Source organism: Calidris pugnax, unplaced genomic scaffold, assembly GCF_001431845.1.
Source record: "Calidris pugnax isolate Ruff unplaced genomic scaffold, ASM143184v1 scaffold129, whole genome shotgun sequence".
NCBI classification, from domain to species: Eukaryota; Metazoa; Chordata; class Aves; order Charadriiformes; family Scolopacidae; genus Calidris; species Calidris pugnax.
In genome coordinates this window covers 1,536,225-1,553,339 of record NW_015090856.1, presented here as the reverse complement: position 1 = coordinate 1,553,339, position 17,115 = coordinate 1,536,225, and the positions used below count along the sequence as shown (strand labels likewise).

General features: G+C 44.5%; 1 protein-coding gene across 1 annotated transcript; it reads left to right on the top strand.

Annotated features, from left to right (window-relative positions):
- Nucleotides 1-3,359: 3,359 nt before the first annotated feature.
- On the top strand, nucleotides 3,360-17,029 carry LOC106889126 (E3 ubiquitin-protein ligase MIB2-like). Its single transcript, XM_014943878.1, has 4 exons — nucleotides 3,360-3,501; nucleotides 7,212-7,562; nucleotides 8,006-8,177; nucleotides 16,846-17,029. The coding sequence occupies exons 2-4, from the start codon at nucleotides 7,316-7,318 to the stop codon at nucleotides 17,027-17,029; spliced, it is 603 nt and encodes a 200-aa protein (XP_014799364.1). The 5' UTR covers nucleotides 3,360-3,501; nucleotides 7,212-7,315.
- Nucleotides 17,030-17,115: the final 86 nt, after the last annotated feature.

Below are 17,115 nucleotides of genomic sequence, written 5' to 3'. Positions count from 1 at the left end.
GTATCCTAGAGTTATTTTTCTCATTTAATAGGTTTTTTGTATAGGTAATAGAAGACACTATTACCAGGGAGCTTCTTGCTAAGAAGGCAAGGGTTTTGTTTGAGTAGTGGGGAATATAGTTGAAAGTAGGAGACAGATTATCTGAGTTGAGGAGTAGTCAATAAACTTCATTCTGAAGAAATGGGAGAGAATTAGAATATTTCCATGGGACAACTTACGCCTAATACAAATGGACTGCACAGAAAGCCAAAGTTCAGAGTAGACAAGGAGAGAGATTTGCAAATGTTAGAGCTGGGCATTGAGCTGGTGTGAACTGGAGTTGAGATAATAAAATGCCAAGGGATAGGCAAAAATCTCCAGAGAGGGCTCCTGCTAGAAACTGGAGATGGAGAGCCCAGAGTTCAGGTGTGGTGGGAGCCAGGGGGAACCTACTCTGGGTTTGAAATTGCTTAAGGCAGCACACCTGGGGCCCCACAGCCAGCTGTGTCTGACCCACAGTAAGGGCTAATGACTCCTAGCTTCACCTGGGGGCCAAGAGGGGACAAAAGGTAGTCTTCATCTGGTGGTCAGTCAAAAAGGATTGTTTACTGTGTGTTTTGCTGGTTTTCTGGTCTGCTTTCATTTAATACTGAATATATTTGTGGGAATTGTGTGTATCCTTGAGAGAAATTACACTGCTTCCTGTTAGTGGGAACACATGCTCGGGTCCAGTGCTGTGCTGTCCTGGGGTCTTACTGTTGGCTGAGGAGAAAGAAAAGTGAAGGGTAAGTCTGAATTTGAGTTTATTGGCATGAATACTACCTTTGGTAATTACCTTAGCAGCTTTGAGCCTTGGTCAGAGGTATTTGATCCTAGTTGTTGCCTATTATTAAAGAATACAAAAGTATTTCTTTCTGGTTTTTGCAGGTAGGGAACAATACTTAATTGTGCAGATAAGTGTTGGCCGGGTATTTAGCTGTTCAACTTGTGTTAGTTTCACAAAAATACTGCCTGTGTCAGGAAAGGGGGAAAACCCTGTCAAGCCTTATTTCTGCCAGACAAATGCCCATAGGAGCGGTGTAGAAAACAGTACTGCTAAAAACCAGCTGCACGGCCAGGGCACAAGTGCTGAAGCCAATGTGAGCTGACTAAATTTAGCCATTACACCTGCCTTGTTTGGATTTCTGTTGACGTTCCTAATGTGAGGATATACAAAAGTAAATATTGAAACTCTACAGTAGTGGCAGTTGATCAATCTAAATGTTTAATGGCTTCATATGACTTTTTTTAATGATGCTGCATCCCTGAAATTCCCTTGGAAGCAAGCAGTTAAAATGTGCGTGTGGGGGGGGGTGTATGGTAAGGGCTTAAAATAAAACACCTGGAGTGACCACCACCTTTGGCATTTTGTTGTTGAACTGTCTCCTGAAGAATGAACATCACTGTGATCACTTGCTCGTGTGGTGAAATTGTTCTGGATTTCTGCTGTTGCAGGCAGTGTTGGTGATGTGCTCTCTTCCTGGCTGTCTCTGCTAGATGTCTGTAAACACTGGCTGAGGTTTGCCCAGTCTGCGTTGGGATCAAGGAAGGATAAAGCCAGTGCCATTTGTCTTGACAGAGCTCATTGGCTGCAGTTATTTTGCTGATGTCAAGTGAATGGTGTCTTTATGCACAGTGCCCTAGCTCTGCTTGGTATATTCACATCTTCCCTGAGAGAGATGAGTTGAGGATCAAATACCCAAGCACAATTCCACTCATTCCCTAATAAAATTCACAGCTGGCATCCCTTTGTTGTGCTTGTTAAGTCCTTACAAGCACTGATCCAAAAGGATCACTGTCCATTTCAGTGATCCCTGTAAATGTTTGCATTCATTTCATCCGGTTATTGCCAGTTGCAGCTCTTGATCTTTTCAGCTTAGTTACACTCTGTTTTCCTCATCTTTTCAACACTGTCTGTTGCTTTTCAATGGAAGAATCTCGTCAACATTAATTTACTGTGCTGCTCTTACTTCCTCTGCCTTCCCTTTCACAGAGAGTGAAAGACTACAGAGGTAGCTGAGGTGCAGCAGACTGGGAGTGAGCTTACAAGTCCATTTAATAAACTCAAGCCTGTGTGTTGTTCTTCTTGTGCTGCTTATTCACTATTTATGTGAGAGGGGAACTCAGGGCAGGAGGGGGTTCTCAGAAGACAGGCTGTAAAACTCTTTAGATCGTCTTCTAATTAAAATAAGCTGCTTTGCCCACCTCTGAGTTGTGCTGAGGATGCCAAAGCTTAATTCTCTTACTCGTTGCGTTGTATGCCATGTGCAAAAGGTCACGTGGAAGCATGGTTTTATAGCTCCATAGTACTGTCACGGGGGCAGCGTGGACACAATATGTGTTGGATAAACAAATACTGAGTTTCGAGCAGTGTTGATCTGCCTGGTTTTGTGAAGCAGAGGACAGAGTGTTTTCTCCTCTCGGTGACGTTACGTCTTTTCTGTCCCTGAATGGGAATTTATGGAGGAAATTTTGACTCTTGTGACGACTGCCCAGACCACCCGGGATCTGCCAAGGTGAAGATTTCTCCCTGGGTTGGCAGCTTCTGGCTGTGTTCCAGTGTACCCCGTTGCGTAGCTGTGGTCGTGTCAGAGGCCCAGCCATGGGCATTGGGAGCCCAGACACGAGTTGGGAGCCTGAAGGAGGATGTGAAATGTTGCTCTGAGGGGATTGCACGTGGCCTGGGACGTCTGGGTGCAGGATTCCTGGCTTTTAAAGCATAAAAATAGCGGTGCTGACTGTGGCCGTTCTCTAGGGAATCTGACCTAGACGTGTCTGTCCCCAGCTGGCTGGGGAAGAAGAGCCGGGAGTCTCTTGAGTGCTGTCTGGAGGGGAACGGGGCAGCTCCTCGCTTGCTGTCAGCCCGATGAGGGTGGCTGCGAGGGGGCGGGTTCTGGCCTTGGGTTCTCGGAAAGAAACACGGGTTTTAGGTCGGTTCAGGGATGTGGAAACGGGCCGGGACGGGCAGGACCGGACGGGCCGGGGCAGCACCTCAGGGCCGGGTCGGGCCGGGCAGAACCGGGCCGGGCCAACGCCTCAGGGCCGGGCCGGGCAGCGCCGCCGCTTTAGGGGCGAGCGGGGAAGAGGGAATCTTGCCCTCATCCCGGGTGGATCTTGCTCCCTAGCCCCGGGGCTGGGTCGCTGCAGCTCCCCCCGGAGAGGTGTCGGTAGTCAGGGTGCCCCGAGCGTTCCCGCCGCCTCACCGCTCCATCCTCTGGGCCGGGGCGGCGGGGCAGGGCCGCGGCTGGCTCCGCCCGGGAGCCGCCCCGCATGGCCCGGCTCGGCTGCGCCGTGGTGGCCGTGACCGAACCGCAGAGCGGGGAACGGGCCGAGGGCGCCCGCCGGGAAACGAAAACGCCGGTCGGCGGCGGCTGGCAGCCGGCGGCCCCCGCCTTAGGAAGCCCCCGGAGCCGGGCCGCGGCCGGAGGGCAGGAACCCCTCGGGGCAGGGGGATGGCGTGACGGGACCCGGGGCCGCCATCAGGTAACGCGGGGCGGGGGACCGGGCCGGGCCGCGTCTCTCTGAGGCCGGCGGAGCTCGGAGCTCCGTCTGTGGTGTCGGGGGCCGCGGCTGTGGCGGCATCTGCCGAGGGTTAATGGCAGGAGCCGGCCCGTGGCTCCGGCTCGTTTGGGCTCTGTCCCCGCAACTCGGTGGCGGGTGGGAGCGGGGCTCCCTGGGCTGGGTCCGAAGGAGCCGGTTGTATCAGTTTTGGGGGGGTTTGTAGCCCGCGTGTGCTGTGTGTGACTCTCAGAACCACCCCAGAAGAAGAGGGTGAGTGTGAGCAGATGGCGTGAGGTCTTTGGGAGGTGTGTTGGGTGCTGCAGGTCTCCAGGTATTAGAGATTTAATACCCAAAGTAGCAAACTGTACTGGAGGAGAAGGAACAGTCAAAGAGAATGAAAATAGTAAGAAAAAGGGGATGTTGTTATTTTCCAAAAGCCTTAGCGTAATAATGATTGGGAGGGGGGGGACGGACACGACTACGACTTGTGATTTAACAGTTGGGAAAGCATTTTGGACTCAAGTGAGCTGAAAAGACCCAATAATAAAAGTTCTGCTGCAGCCATCTCCATGGGTGGTTGCAAAGGATGCTCAGGAAGTAGAAAGTAGAGGAATGTCAAAGTCTGAGCTTCGCAAGCTTGTGCTGGTCTTCTGAGAAAGTGTTTGCATTTGCCATAGCCAGAGCACTTAAGGAGGCGTCCTTAGGATAGGCAAAGCTCTCCGAGGTGGAGTGATTCACCCGAGGAGACAGTTCAAACCGCAAAATATGTGTAAAGGGAAAAAAAAAAAAAAAAACTGCTTGAAAAACCCAACAACAAAATGAAACAAAATCACATGCATCTTCCTCTGTTTACCATACTGTTCAAATAACTTAAACCGCAAAAAATGTGTAAAGGGAAAAAAAAAAAAAAAAGCTGCTTGAAAAACCCAACAACAAAATGAAACAAAATCACATGCATCTTCCTCTGTTTACCATACTGTTCAAATAACTTGATAACCAAGTTAAATGCACTGTTTTTGTCAGTCTGCTTATCCTGGTTGTGTTTATTGTGTATCCAGTACAGCAGCAACCTTTGCCTCAGAGCAGACTGATGCTGGGTTGCTTCTAGAGCACCTTCTAGCAGCAGCATAGATTAAATATTGGCAGGAAGTTGCAACAATTATTGCAATGAAAATGTTGCCGTCTGAAGTCATATTTTCCCTTTCTCCCAGTTCAGTATTGCTGGGATTTCCTAAGAATGGACTCGTGGATTCCACCTGAGCTGCTCTTTCCTGTGTCACAGTAGATGAGGTCAGAATCTTATGTCAGGATTCAGAAAATGCCTGTGTCTTATGATGGATTATTTGTTCGTAGTTACTTTAGAGTCCCATGGGAAGCTGGTGTTTTCTCTGTGAATCATTTCTGGCAGCTATACCTATCCTTGCGTGGAATAATTATGACCCAGACAGCATCGAGGGAGGAGTATTTGCTTCAATGAGTGAAACATTTCCACTTAGGAAGTAAATAATACTGATCTCTGGCAAGGTTCAGACTCTATGAGCATTGTAATTCATCTTGTAAAGATTTTGAAAGGGCCTTTTCTCTTGTTGTGCATCACCCCTGCAGATTAGGTGGGAATGCAGAATGCATTTGGTGCCTTCTTGTGTGGAAAATGGAGCGTTCCCATTAGGAAGAGAGCCTTCAGAGCAGTGAGCAAGGGATTGCATGAAGGTCATTGCAGCACAGACAACTCCATTAACTGGTGTTCAGCATCACAAGTGTGCAGTTGAACTACAATAGCTTCCTATTTTCCCACTGTTATTACCTCCCCTCACCTTCCATCAGTTCGCTTGGATGAAACGAGAGGGGTTGTTATTGTTTTTGAGGAAAAGCCATGTACAGTAATTGAACTGTGCTTCTCTTGTACCTTCATATTGTTGGATGTTTCCATTTGTTTTCTCTGCAGTGGGTTTGACTGTCTTGACTGATCGATAGCAGCCTTCTAAAAAAGCAGTTCTGCCTTGTCGTTTAAGCAATAAATTGTCCGTTTTATTCATTTCTGATCTGCAGGAAGAGGAGATCATACAAATCTCATTAGGCTCTGCAGTACTTTCTAAAAAGGATATTCTTTCTTTTTGATAATTCCTGCTTTCATGAAGACATTAAACATTGGTGCACCTTAAACCTGGCAATGTTACATCCACCTCCACAAAGAAAGTCCAAAATGAAAGTGTTGCCCAAGGCATCTTTTAGTGATGATTAGAACAAAAGATGACATGGAGTTCACAAGGACGTTTGGTTTTGATGTTGCTCTTGTGTGACAGGTGTTTGTATGTCACCGTGATGCACAGCAAGAAAAGTCTGAAGCTACAGAGATGCTAAAGCTGAACAGAAATCAGGCTCTTTCAGCATGCTGGAAACTTGATTTTGCATCAAACTACTCCTCCATACATTTAAAAGGGGATGTTTGGCTGGAGCAAGAGTTTATTTTTAGGCCTCGGTGGTTTTGGTTGCTCTATTGGTAGGCGGTGGTGTTAACGTGTCACACGGCACGAAGCTGCTCCTCTTGCCGTGTCTGATACACATCCTATTCGCTCCTCAGCCTGGTTTGAACTGGCTCTGTGTCATGGCCATTGGTAAGATTTGCTCTACTTTTGGAACCTGCACGGTTTCACCCTTGGCATTCTGTTGGTTTTTGGTTTTTTTTTAAATTTTCAGACAATTTTGGATGATATGGTTAGCTTGAGAGAAAGAGGGTGAGACCTAGGGATGCCCAAAGATAAAAAGATGCTACAGTAGATATTTCCAGCTTGGCCCTAAATATTGAAAGCCACGGTCCTCTCTCTTGTTGTCCTGGTAAAGAGGTAAACCAGGCTTTGACAATCTATTCGATTTCATTCAAAGTTGTGGATGTGCTGCATCCGTGTGGTACTCATCTCATTTACTGATTGTCATGGCAACAGCTGGAAAGGCTGTCCCAAGCTTTTACTGACCCCAGCACAAAATCTGCAGTGCTTATTGCAGGTAAGCAATAACCCTTCCCTGTTCCTGCTGTAGCCAGCATTGATAAATAGCAGCAAGGATTGACATTTCTCTGACACTGGCACTTTCTTAAAAGCTGCTATTACTTTTGAAAAAACAGACAGACATTTCTTTCGTATGCATCATTAAAACTTCCCGTATCCCAAAATCAAAACCCAAAATAACTTTCCGGTCAAGTGAAACTCAACAGTGCAGTATTATATGGTAAGATGCCTATGAAGAGTCTTCCTCAAGAACGGACTGGTATTAACTTTTTGTTGCTAAAATCATGCTGTTGGTGTTTTCCTGCTTATTTCTTTCAACTCTCTTTCCTGTGTGTTTTTATTTCTGTTGCTCTTGTGTCTCTGGTAGCTGTTGTACATATCCTGAATTTGAAATCAAGGGCTGGTAGGGGAGTTTTGTAAAGATTTCTTGTCCAGTTCTCTTCCCTCATACCCAGCACTCTGGAATAAGTCTTTTGGATATTATACAGATGTGTCTGTACCTTGGATTCTTGGAAATCCTTCTAGTCTGTGTATCCTTCCCATCTGGGCTCAAGCTGTGAGGATCCCTGTTTTAAATAAAGTACAGATTGATCTACACAGTGGGTCAGGCCTCTTCTGTAACCAGGTCATTCTGGGGAAAGTGTGATGTGTTGAGTAGCATCGCTTAATTGTATGTTCTCTTATTAGGGGTGCTGAACATGCTGCTGACGACGCTGAATGTGTTGCTGCTGATATCGCCTGTCTCCGAGACCCTGCACGTGGAAGAATTTTAGGGGTTGCTGTGCAGATCGATGGACGTGGACCCCTATGCCAGCATGCAGGTTGGGATGCGGGTAGTTCGTGGAGTGGACTGGAAATGGGGCAACCAGGACAACGGCGAAGGGAACGTTGGGACTGTGGTGGAGATTGGTCGGACGGGCAGCCCAACCACTCCCGATAAGACTGTGGTGGTGCAGTGGGATCAAGGCAACAGAACCAATTATCGGACTGGATTCCAAGGGGCTTACGACCTTCTTCTATATGATAACGCACAAATAGGTGGGTATAGCATGGACACGAAGCACAAACACTAGTGCTGTAAAGCTGTATGTAACACCCACCTCACGTGGAAGCTGGAACGTTAAGCTTTTTGCAACTCCTCAGGAGTGATGCTGAGCAGCAGCATCTGCTCAGCCAATTCATGGCAGGGAAATTTCTCTTCGCCTCTGTGCAATTTATCTGCAAGTCTAAGTTTTGCTGGCTTTGTCATTTTTGTTGGATTCTGGCATGACTTTTGGGATTAGAATCCCTTAAGCCAGGAAAAGGATGCTTCATATTACACATATCACTTCATATTATATTATTGCATCATCTTCAATACACTCACAGTACATGATTATTTTTTTTTCTTTAACCACACTGTTGTAGTTGTAAGAGCCTGGTCAGCCTGGTTTCTCTGGATTTTGTGTGGATCTTACATTCTTTTGCTTTTGTTCTCCTAGGGGTCCGTCACCCTAACATCATCTGTGACTGTTGCAAGAAGCACGGTATCCAGGGAATGCGGTGGAAATGCAAAATGTGTTTTGACTATGACTTGTGCACACAGTGTTACATGAACAACAAACACGATCTGTCTCACTCCTTCGAGCGCTACGAGACAGCACATTCACAACCGTAAGTCATGCTCTAGGGGAAGTCACATTAACCACAGTGAGATTTATGGGTCACTGTTCTACGGCAGCGGTGTCCAAAATGGGGTGTGTAAGATGATTTATTGAGGTGCAGGAATTAAATAGTAGAACTTCAGCAGTACATGTCTGTATAATTTATAAAGACGTAAATGTACAGATATATATTTGGGGGTGCCTCCTAAGGTGGGCATGGAGATGAATGTTGTAATCCTCTTGCCTTTAGGAAAAGTGAGAGGAAATCATTGTCTCTGTCATTGATTTTCCTATTCTCTTTTCTTTTCTTTTTTTTTCCCCCCTCCCCTTGAAAGTATCACTGCGCGTTGCATCTGTCTGTGGAATGGAAAGTGTAATTATTTTACTAAAGACGGTGGTGTCGGATTTGCAGCTGTTTTTCTTCCAGTATGGGAAGCTCTTTCTGGAGTTGATTACCATAGTTCTGCCAGTGTGGCTGAGCCAGAATTGTGAGCACTAGCAAAGATATTGCTGTCCAAAGACGTCCCTTCTGAGCTTTGAGCCTTGTGTTGATCCACCAGATTAGGATGTTTCTTGAGCTTGTGTTAATATGACAAGCCAGCCAGATCCTATTGTGGAATGAGCTTTGTGATTTCATATATATATATAAAGAATGTGTATATAAAAATAGACACTTTTTTATTTTCTCTCTCTTTCTATGAATGTTATAGTTAGCTCCTGGTAGTTACTCAGAGATGCCTGCTTGTGGCTTTTATTTGAGCTCTAGGTACGCTCTGCTGGTAAGTTACGTAATCTCCCTCACATTTAAAGAAAAAAAGAGGAAAAAAAAAAAGTAGGCAACAATTACTTTAAGAGGCTGCATTGTTGCAGAGCAGCCCAGAATGCTATCGTTTATCAAAAGGCAGACTGCCAGGCAATTTCTCCCCAGAACTCTTATGCTCTGCAGAACTTATTTCCTTTACTAAGGCATCTGAATGGTGGAAGTTCTAAATAGAGTGATTTTTCCGCTCGAGGCTTGTACCTGCCCTGTGTCCGTGCTGCTGTTTGAATTAGGCAGTGGAGCTCTTGCTGTGAGTGGGAGCAGAGCTCGGAATGCTGCCAGTGCGCTGGCTGGACCTGCTGCTGTCCTTACCTGAGGTGTGTGACTTTCACAAAGCACTGCAGCACCACTCTGGAATGTCACCAGAGCACTGGAGGGCTCTTTGGAGGTAGATGTCCACTCTGATGTTTGTCCCTTAGTGACTTCTGGGTTTGTTTGGTTTGGTTTTTTTCCTAAACTGTTTTATTTTTTTCTGTTGAGTGTGGTTCATTCAATGGTTAGATAAGAAGTGATATGAATTAACTTTTTTTTTGAGTTGATAAAAAGAAGTCTAGACATAGATCTATGATACCAAGTCTTTTTTGTTAAATACCAGTGTTTTGATTTACATTACTATGTGTTAGCAGGGGGAATGATCTTCCTGATACCAAGCAACTAATAAATAAAAATAAAAATGTGTGTGTGTGACATCAGGGACACAGCATGAGCCCGTCAGATGTGGCAGTGGCTTCTGGGGACCTCGGTAAGAGGTGAAGGAAGAAGCAGCAGTAGTTGTAATTGGATAATATAATGTCCTTCCTGCTGGTCCTGCATGGCAGGTATTGAATGTAGCCACGCTGAGGGATGGAGAGAAATTGGAAATCCTCAATTAAGAAGCTTCCAGTTGTGGAAAGCTGTGATTTTAAAGACGAATGAAAGGTATATATTGTGACTCTTAGAAGTCACTAAGCTTTTGGAGAAAATCGGCTATCAGAAATGCTTCTTGTTTCAATAATTTGACCGAGTTGGAAGGTAGAACACGGTACTATAACTGCAGTGCATATGTGTTTGATGCAAGAGCTTTCATACAGGGAACTGGCCAACTGCAACAGTTTTACTCACAAACGTCTTGCAGTGCAGGGGCAGGAAGAAGTAGGAACACCTTTGCTTTAATGCAAATGTAATTCTGTGATTTGTTGGTCTAATGTTCTGTAAATCACTTTCCATTAAGAATGAAATCTTCTGATTTTAAAAAAAAAGAAATTAAATGAGGGGCAGGGACGGAGATCACCTTTGAACAATACCATAGAGAGGATTTCTTTGGAATAACTGAGGTCTGAGCTGTAAAGACTCATTTCCTTAGGCAATGCAGCATCCTTTTTGAAGAATAAAAATTGCATACTTATGACTCACTAGTACTGTTGCTTAGATCACTCATCTCAATTTTTTTGCTTAATAAAATAGAAGAGAAAACCTATGGCAGTTTCCCAAGGACTGAAAAAGCAGCTGTGTATTTAAAAGGACATGATAACTGCTGTGTGGATTTGGGTTTTCTTAAGGTTTTGCTGCTACGGCTGTTGTTTGAATGGCTGTGAAACACAGGATGGGTCTCCTTTAGAGATAAAGGTTCTTTCACCTCCTTTCTTTGGGGGGGAATGGGTATCTTTTGGTTCCTTACAATGAGCCTCAGACACAGTAGAGTGTTGCTTTCAAGACCTGTGATGAGCCCACTGGAACATTAATTAGTCAGAAAGCTTATAAGGGGAGTGGATGGAGAGCCAGCCCACCAAATTTGACAGCATCCCCTAATCTTGGTTTCATATCACGAAGGATTGGCTAGTTATATATCATGGTTATAATCCTTGGGTTACCATCACTGAGATCAAATGTAGAACGGTGGAACACAGCTGTATTATGGAGCTGGCACATCTGGTCTTTATGGTTATAATCCTTGGGTTACCATCACTGAGGTCAAACGTAGAACGGTGGAACACAGCTGTATTGTGGAGCTGGCACATCTGGTCTTTAACCAAAGCTCAGGAGCTGGGAGTTTCCAGTCCCTCCTGGTCTCTGCTCTTAGTCCACGGTGAGAGCACGTTGCTGTGCATCCAGCATGGCCCTGCTGCTGTCGCTGGTCCTTTGGCAGGGGAGCAAAGGCCTCAATAAGACAATTTCAGAGATTGCAGTGTGATGTCCCTGCGCAGCAAATGGCTCCCACCCGCTCTGCTGCGGCCAGACCCACCACGTGGCACCTCTGTAGCTAACCCCAGGCAAGGCCGGCACAGAACTGTTTGTAGCAGCTCACTAATCCAAGGATTTAAGAGGCCTTAAGCCTAGACAGACACTGCAGAGGGTTCCCAATCAGTTTTCTAAAGAGGCTTTGAAGACACCTTTACCTGAAGGCTATTTCAGGTCTCTGACCTGAGTTTGAACCTCTGGTGGCAGGGACTACTGATTTTTTTATTTTTTTATTTTTTTTATGTTTTGCCATTTGAAGTAATCTTTTCCTGACATCAGCCAATTGCTGGTATTTTTTTATTGGTCTCGTTTGGTTTGATTTTTATGGCTGTTTTGGGAGAGGCTCTCATCCTGACTTTAAAAGGATGGACAGCTCAGTTCCACTGAGGATGTTTTTTCGCAATCACGTATCCATTTGCTGAATAAGGCTTAATAATTGGAAGATAAATCAGTGCCTGTGAGCAGGACAGCAAAGCAGAACTCATCAGGTTTGTGTTAGGGCTGGAATAGTCAGGCATGCTCTGGTGAGTTCTGCAAATAATCGAGTCTGAGATAATCTTCCTCTCATACAAAATATTAGTAGCGCTATATTCGAGCGCAAAAGCAGCAATGGCATTTTGCCTGCATCCCCTTCTCAGGGATGATGCTCAGCTGAATCTCAGGAGGGGATATGGGGCTTTTTACCCAGCCTATTTTCTAGACTTCACTCACCAGTAAATCACAACCTTAGCAATTTTGCAAAAGTCCTATTTTTTCCTGGAGAACAATGGAGATGGAGGGGCCAAGCAAATTACACAGGGAAATGTTTTGTGTAATCAAGCATAAGAAATACAAATATTTTCTCACGTTGTGTTTTATACTGTAGTCAAAACAGAATTTGCGGTTATTTTCAGCCATAATTCTTAAACCAGCTCTGTCTAGTCTAGTTACCAGTTGGATTTCTAAATCAGATGTGTTACAGGAACAAGTGCATGCTGTCATTTAGGTATGTGTGTGCAAGGCTCACCCATTCAAGGCAGCTCTAATAATCCAGCCTCCCATCTGTGAGTGCTTATACTCTAAGCCTGAACTAATATAGCAGCTGAGTGACAACTGCTGGCCATTTGATTACTAGGCAATAGAGGGGATGCAGATTTATTTACTATAGTAACCTCTTCAACATGTGTTATTTATGCAATGCCAGTTTAAGCTGCCAATCTAAGAAACTTTGATTTTTTTGAATCAAATCTGACTCTTGGGTGATAACGTGTTTGTTGCCTAACTTTAAAAAAAAATGCTGATTAATTATTTATGAATTTATGAATGAGTATAATTTTACTTTTAAAAAAACAAACCTGCACTGTGATTTACCTGGCTGTGCCTCCTTACAAAACCACGTACATTGCAGAACACTAGGGCATATCCCCACACTAGGGCTTCCCTTACTAACTTTGGAATATTCTGTTTGATTTGTGAAATAGGGATTGAATTTCAGTGACGTATTTTATCTTTTCTGGAATTACAGGATCAAAACTGTAAGCAAGAGAAGTCTTCACTAAAACATCTTTAGCCTGTGTTTTGAACTAATAGTCATGTTTAAAGGATGATAACAAGACAGTTCACTTTGTACACTCACCAGTGCTTTGGTATCATTCTCGGGGCAATATTCTGCCATTAAATGCTGTGTATAAACATTCTCTAAGAGCAGTAGTTGAGAAAACCTCCTGTCTGCAGCACAGTGTTGAGTTCTTAGGTGCACACACACATTTTAATTCACATTTAGTAGCTTTGGTCTGAAATCTTGTCCACTGTGGCTTTCCAAAACTGAGTCTGATACGAGTTGGCTTTGGAGGTCAGCAAAAAGGACAGGGAGCGTTCAGCCCAAGTCAGACCATGGTTGAGCTATAGACACACAGCTGCTTTTATGAGTAAAGGTGCCTTGGCCAGGAATAGGATCGACAATGGAAATTCTTGGTAAAGGCAGTTCCTGAAATAGGTTTCTGTGATCCTGATCCCTCACTTACTGGTGTCCTTGTCTTAGTCTGGTTCATGCTTGAACAATCAGCATCCGCTTGCCATCTGTCAGAATTTCCTTCCTTTATCCTTTGCTGGAAGTGCTTCAGTAAAAGCTTTGCTAGGAAGGATTACGGAATCTAGAATTTCTTGCATCATTGAGGTCAGTTTTACCTGTAGTTTCTGTAACATCTTTGTGCTGGCTTTTCTGAGGGAGCCTGTGCAGATCTTTACACGTCCTAGGAGGAGGGTGGGTACGTACCCACTGTGAGCTGAAATTCTGGTTTACAGCTGTGCCTTTCTGAAGAGATTAACACAATATTTATGGCCTGCTCCCTCACAGGGTGACCATCCCTTCTGCTTTCCAGTCCTGTGCATTGTGCCTGTTTCTTAGAATATGGATTTTCTGCAGTGGAAAAGTCTCTGTTTTGCAAAATCTCTTAGTTGTGCCTGGCATGAAGGGGCTCTGATTCCTGCAGGGCCTCAGGTGGCTACTGTGAATTAAAAGCAGCCTCTGTTTAAACTTCTCCAAGGCAGTTGTTTTGGGTCTCAGATCAGTATCTGTAGAGCAGGGATGATGCTATTCTTCTCGCTCTCTGGAGCATGGCTCTGGGTGATGTGAAAGGCACCTCAGTGGAATTTGAGCACAGGCAGGATCCCCACAGGGGGTGGTTCCCAGCGTGCTGGGGAGAGACAGAGCTTCATTCCGTACAGAGCACCCTCCCAAGTGTTTTCTGGACTCGATAGTAATTTAATATCATTGGAATTTGTAGGGCAGAAATGGCTGCAGACTTTGGCCGTCATAATTAAAATTGTTATTAAAGGCAATATTGCAGTGATTAAATTTATCCCGAGGGTATTTTTGCAACACAGTAATGTCTTTGGTTGTTATCCAGTGTTTGGAGCAAAACATGTTGAATTAGATTAAAACCCAAGACGCATTGGCTCAGGACATCTGGTTCTCGCATCATTTTTTCGGTGTTGCTGGTCAGCAGAGTGGTTTAAGACGAGGTCCCAATTTTTATGGGGCCAAGGAAAGAAGGCAGTTACGGTGGGTTGCCTGCAGCATTTCAGTAGAATAGGAAATGAGTTTCTTACGCTTCTTTCTTCTTTGAGGAAGCTCAGCTTTCTGAACTGGTCGGTTTTAGTTTCTTGTTCTCCCACCACAAATTTCACTGCAAGTGACAGTTTACTGTGAGAGCTTTTGAGATGCTGTTATGTTTTTATACAAAAAGGGTAATTACACTAGGAGTATAATAAATGGTGAATTTTGCTCTTTGAACATCTCGCTTTAGCTTAGCTTGATGCTCTGCTATCACAAAGATTCTTTGCATTCCCTTCCCTTGTGAGTAGGGTTCGGAGAAGTACATTTTTACCACTTTGTCTCAGGACTTGACTAAATTCTTAGAAAAGCATTCAGCAAAATACAGTGAAAATAACATGTTGTAGCTGAGCTGTTTCAGATGTAGTACGTAAATCCGTGCTGATTTTTTAAGCCAGTCTATAGTGTTTGACACAGTGCAATAAAAAGAAAGCTCATCAGTGCTTGTTTTTAGCTGACTTTTCTTTTCTAGCCCTCTTTCATAACAACTGCCAGCCTTCACGGTGTTTAAAATAGACAAAATCTCAACCATTCAAAAAAATGGTCTTGTTCTTCCTCCTGTTGATAATGAACATTTGACAATTAGAAGAACATGTGTAAATAATCTCTCCCTCTTCTTAAACACGTTAGGTTGTAAAGCACAGGTGGGAGATCTGTTAACAAGTTAAGAAAGGTAAAAGACTTAGGCTTTTGATGGATAAGTAAACAGTCAGTTCAAGCATAAGCTTTTTATCCTTCTGAGTCTCCACCTTCTCTCTCTAGGTATTAGATGGAAAATAAATACAGCATTCTGAGGTCAGCCCTACCCCAATTAGGCTTCCCCTCCCCTTGCCCTGGGGAGCAGCTGCTGGGCTTGGGTTTGCTCTGTCTGGTCTGGGAGCTGCCAAGAGCCTGTCAGGATGGGTTGTGGCACCTTTGCAGTCACCTAGAAAAGTGGGTTGTACCCGGGGCGAGCAACACAAATAGGTCTGGAAGGACTTTGGTGGCTGAATGTCTCATGAGAAAGCTTCCTGCTAGGGAACAGACTAGGAACAGCACGCACAAAACCAGCAGAGAAGCTGCTGTAACATTATGGGAATTGGAAGCTGCTTTAACAGGACATCAGACCCTCTGTTCACTATCACGTAGGTATTCTTTTTTCTATTTTCTTAAGATGGATCGATGTGTTTGCCTGTAGTGCAGCTTGCAGGGCGGATAGAAATGTCTGTGTTATCCTGGAAACAGTCTCGCCACAACACTGCAGGTCTAATCTGCTCTGCTTTTCAGCAAGTGAGCTGGGCTGGGCAGTCTGCAGCTCAGGTTATGAAATGGGCTGAACTCCTTATTCCTTTGAGCCAGGAGACTGCCTGAGCCATTAATGCCTTCGTGCACCCTGGTAACGTCCATAAGCATCGCCTTAAACTTAACGATGGGATTCAAGGGCAGCTGAAAGTCAGTTCCACTCTCCCTCTGAAGTGATGTCAGACTTTCTGGAGAAGTTACTAACTTTCTCCTTACTCCTCTTTGGTTTTTTTTCCTTCCTTCTGTTTTGAAGATATGTATAAATCGACTTGGGTGTTCTCCTTTGGGAAGCATGTGGGTTATGAGTGGCACAGCAGTGAAAACTCACCTGCTGTGATGTTTAGGGTTGCTCGATGGGATTTGGAGCAGGGCTTCCCCTGCTCCCCGTAGGCAATGGGGTGAAGTTGCTAAAGCCAGATTTGATTACTTCGGTTTGCAGATGTTGTACCTTATGCTGTAGAATGCCAGTAAATGTTTATGTTAAAAAGTATTCATGCATTCCCAGTAATCATATTTGGCCCTCTGTGAGCTGCCTTGCCCTAATATAATTTGTGGTTTGTGCATCTCGTAGAGCGTGTGGGGATTTTTTTCTTCTTTGGAGCTACTAGATTTTATTTTTGCCTTGCACAGCCCCCTCAAGGCTCTTGAAGTTCTGAAAGAAGGATGATCTTTTTTCCTTCCTGGCTAAGCATGCTGTGTGTGAGTGAGGGAATGTAATAATTTTGAGTCTTTGTGTTTATATATGTTCAGCTTCCTGAGTCAGTAAGATGACATTCTGGTGTCTAACAACGTGAGAGAGACCCTGCCACAGTCCTGCTGCTTGTGTGCAGAGACGTGTGTGTCTCTGCAGGCTGTCACTGAAGTGTTCCTGCTCCTCATGCTCACAGCAGCCTCTATTCCCAATTATCTGCATCCCACTCCTGACGGAAACACAGAACTTTTGTAAAGCTCACTATGGATCTCACAGTTTTTGATAATATTTGAAGATAAACGTGGTTTATCACATGTATTATTCACCAGTTGTCTTTCTGCCGTCAGTGGAACAGTGCCTGAGTATTCTGACTTTTCTGGGGAGACCAGCTTTTAGGATCAAAGACCCCGTTTGACTATTTTATTGTTTTCTCTTGCTTCTTACGTGCTCTTCAGAGCTCAAGACATGGTTTTCTGTATGTAAGTGTGGTAAACTTGGGCCTCATATGACAGACCTCAGTTGGAACAGAGCTTTATAAAGTGTGAATAGTAACAATAAATTCATTTGTTTTCCAGAGTTCTGGTGAGTCCTCGGCAGAATTTGACTCGCATCACATTAAAAGGGACTTTCCAGGGAGCTAAAGTAGTCCGAGGCCCCGACTGGGAGTGGGGTAACCAGGATGGTAAGCTTCTTTTGAGACATCCCATAAAACACCATTCAGGGTTTTTTTTCTTTATTTTTTGCCAAATTGCTACTTGAATCTGTGACGTTAACTGTATGCATTCATTTGGGGTGTGGGAGGGAAGTTTTGCTGTTCCTGTTTCATAGATGTGAAAACTTACTGG

Excerpts from the sequence above, each read along its gene's own strand:
- LOC106889126 (XM_014943878.1), top strand. The coding sequence starts at position 7,316 with ATGGACGTGGACCCCTATGCCAGCATGCAGGTTGGGATGCGGGTAGTT. Across the intron at positions 7,563-8,005 it reads ATATGATAACGCACAAATAG|GGGTCCGTCACCCTAACATC; the intron begins GTGGGTATAGCA and ends TTGTTCTCCTAG. Across the intron at positions 8,178-16,845 it reads GAGACAGCACATTCACAACC|AGTTCTGGTGAGTCCTCGGC; the intron begins GTAAGTCATGCT and ends TTTGTTTTCCAG.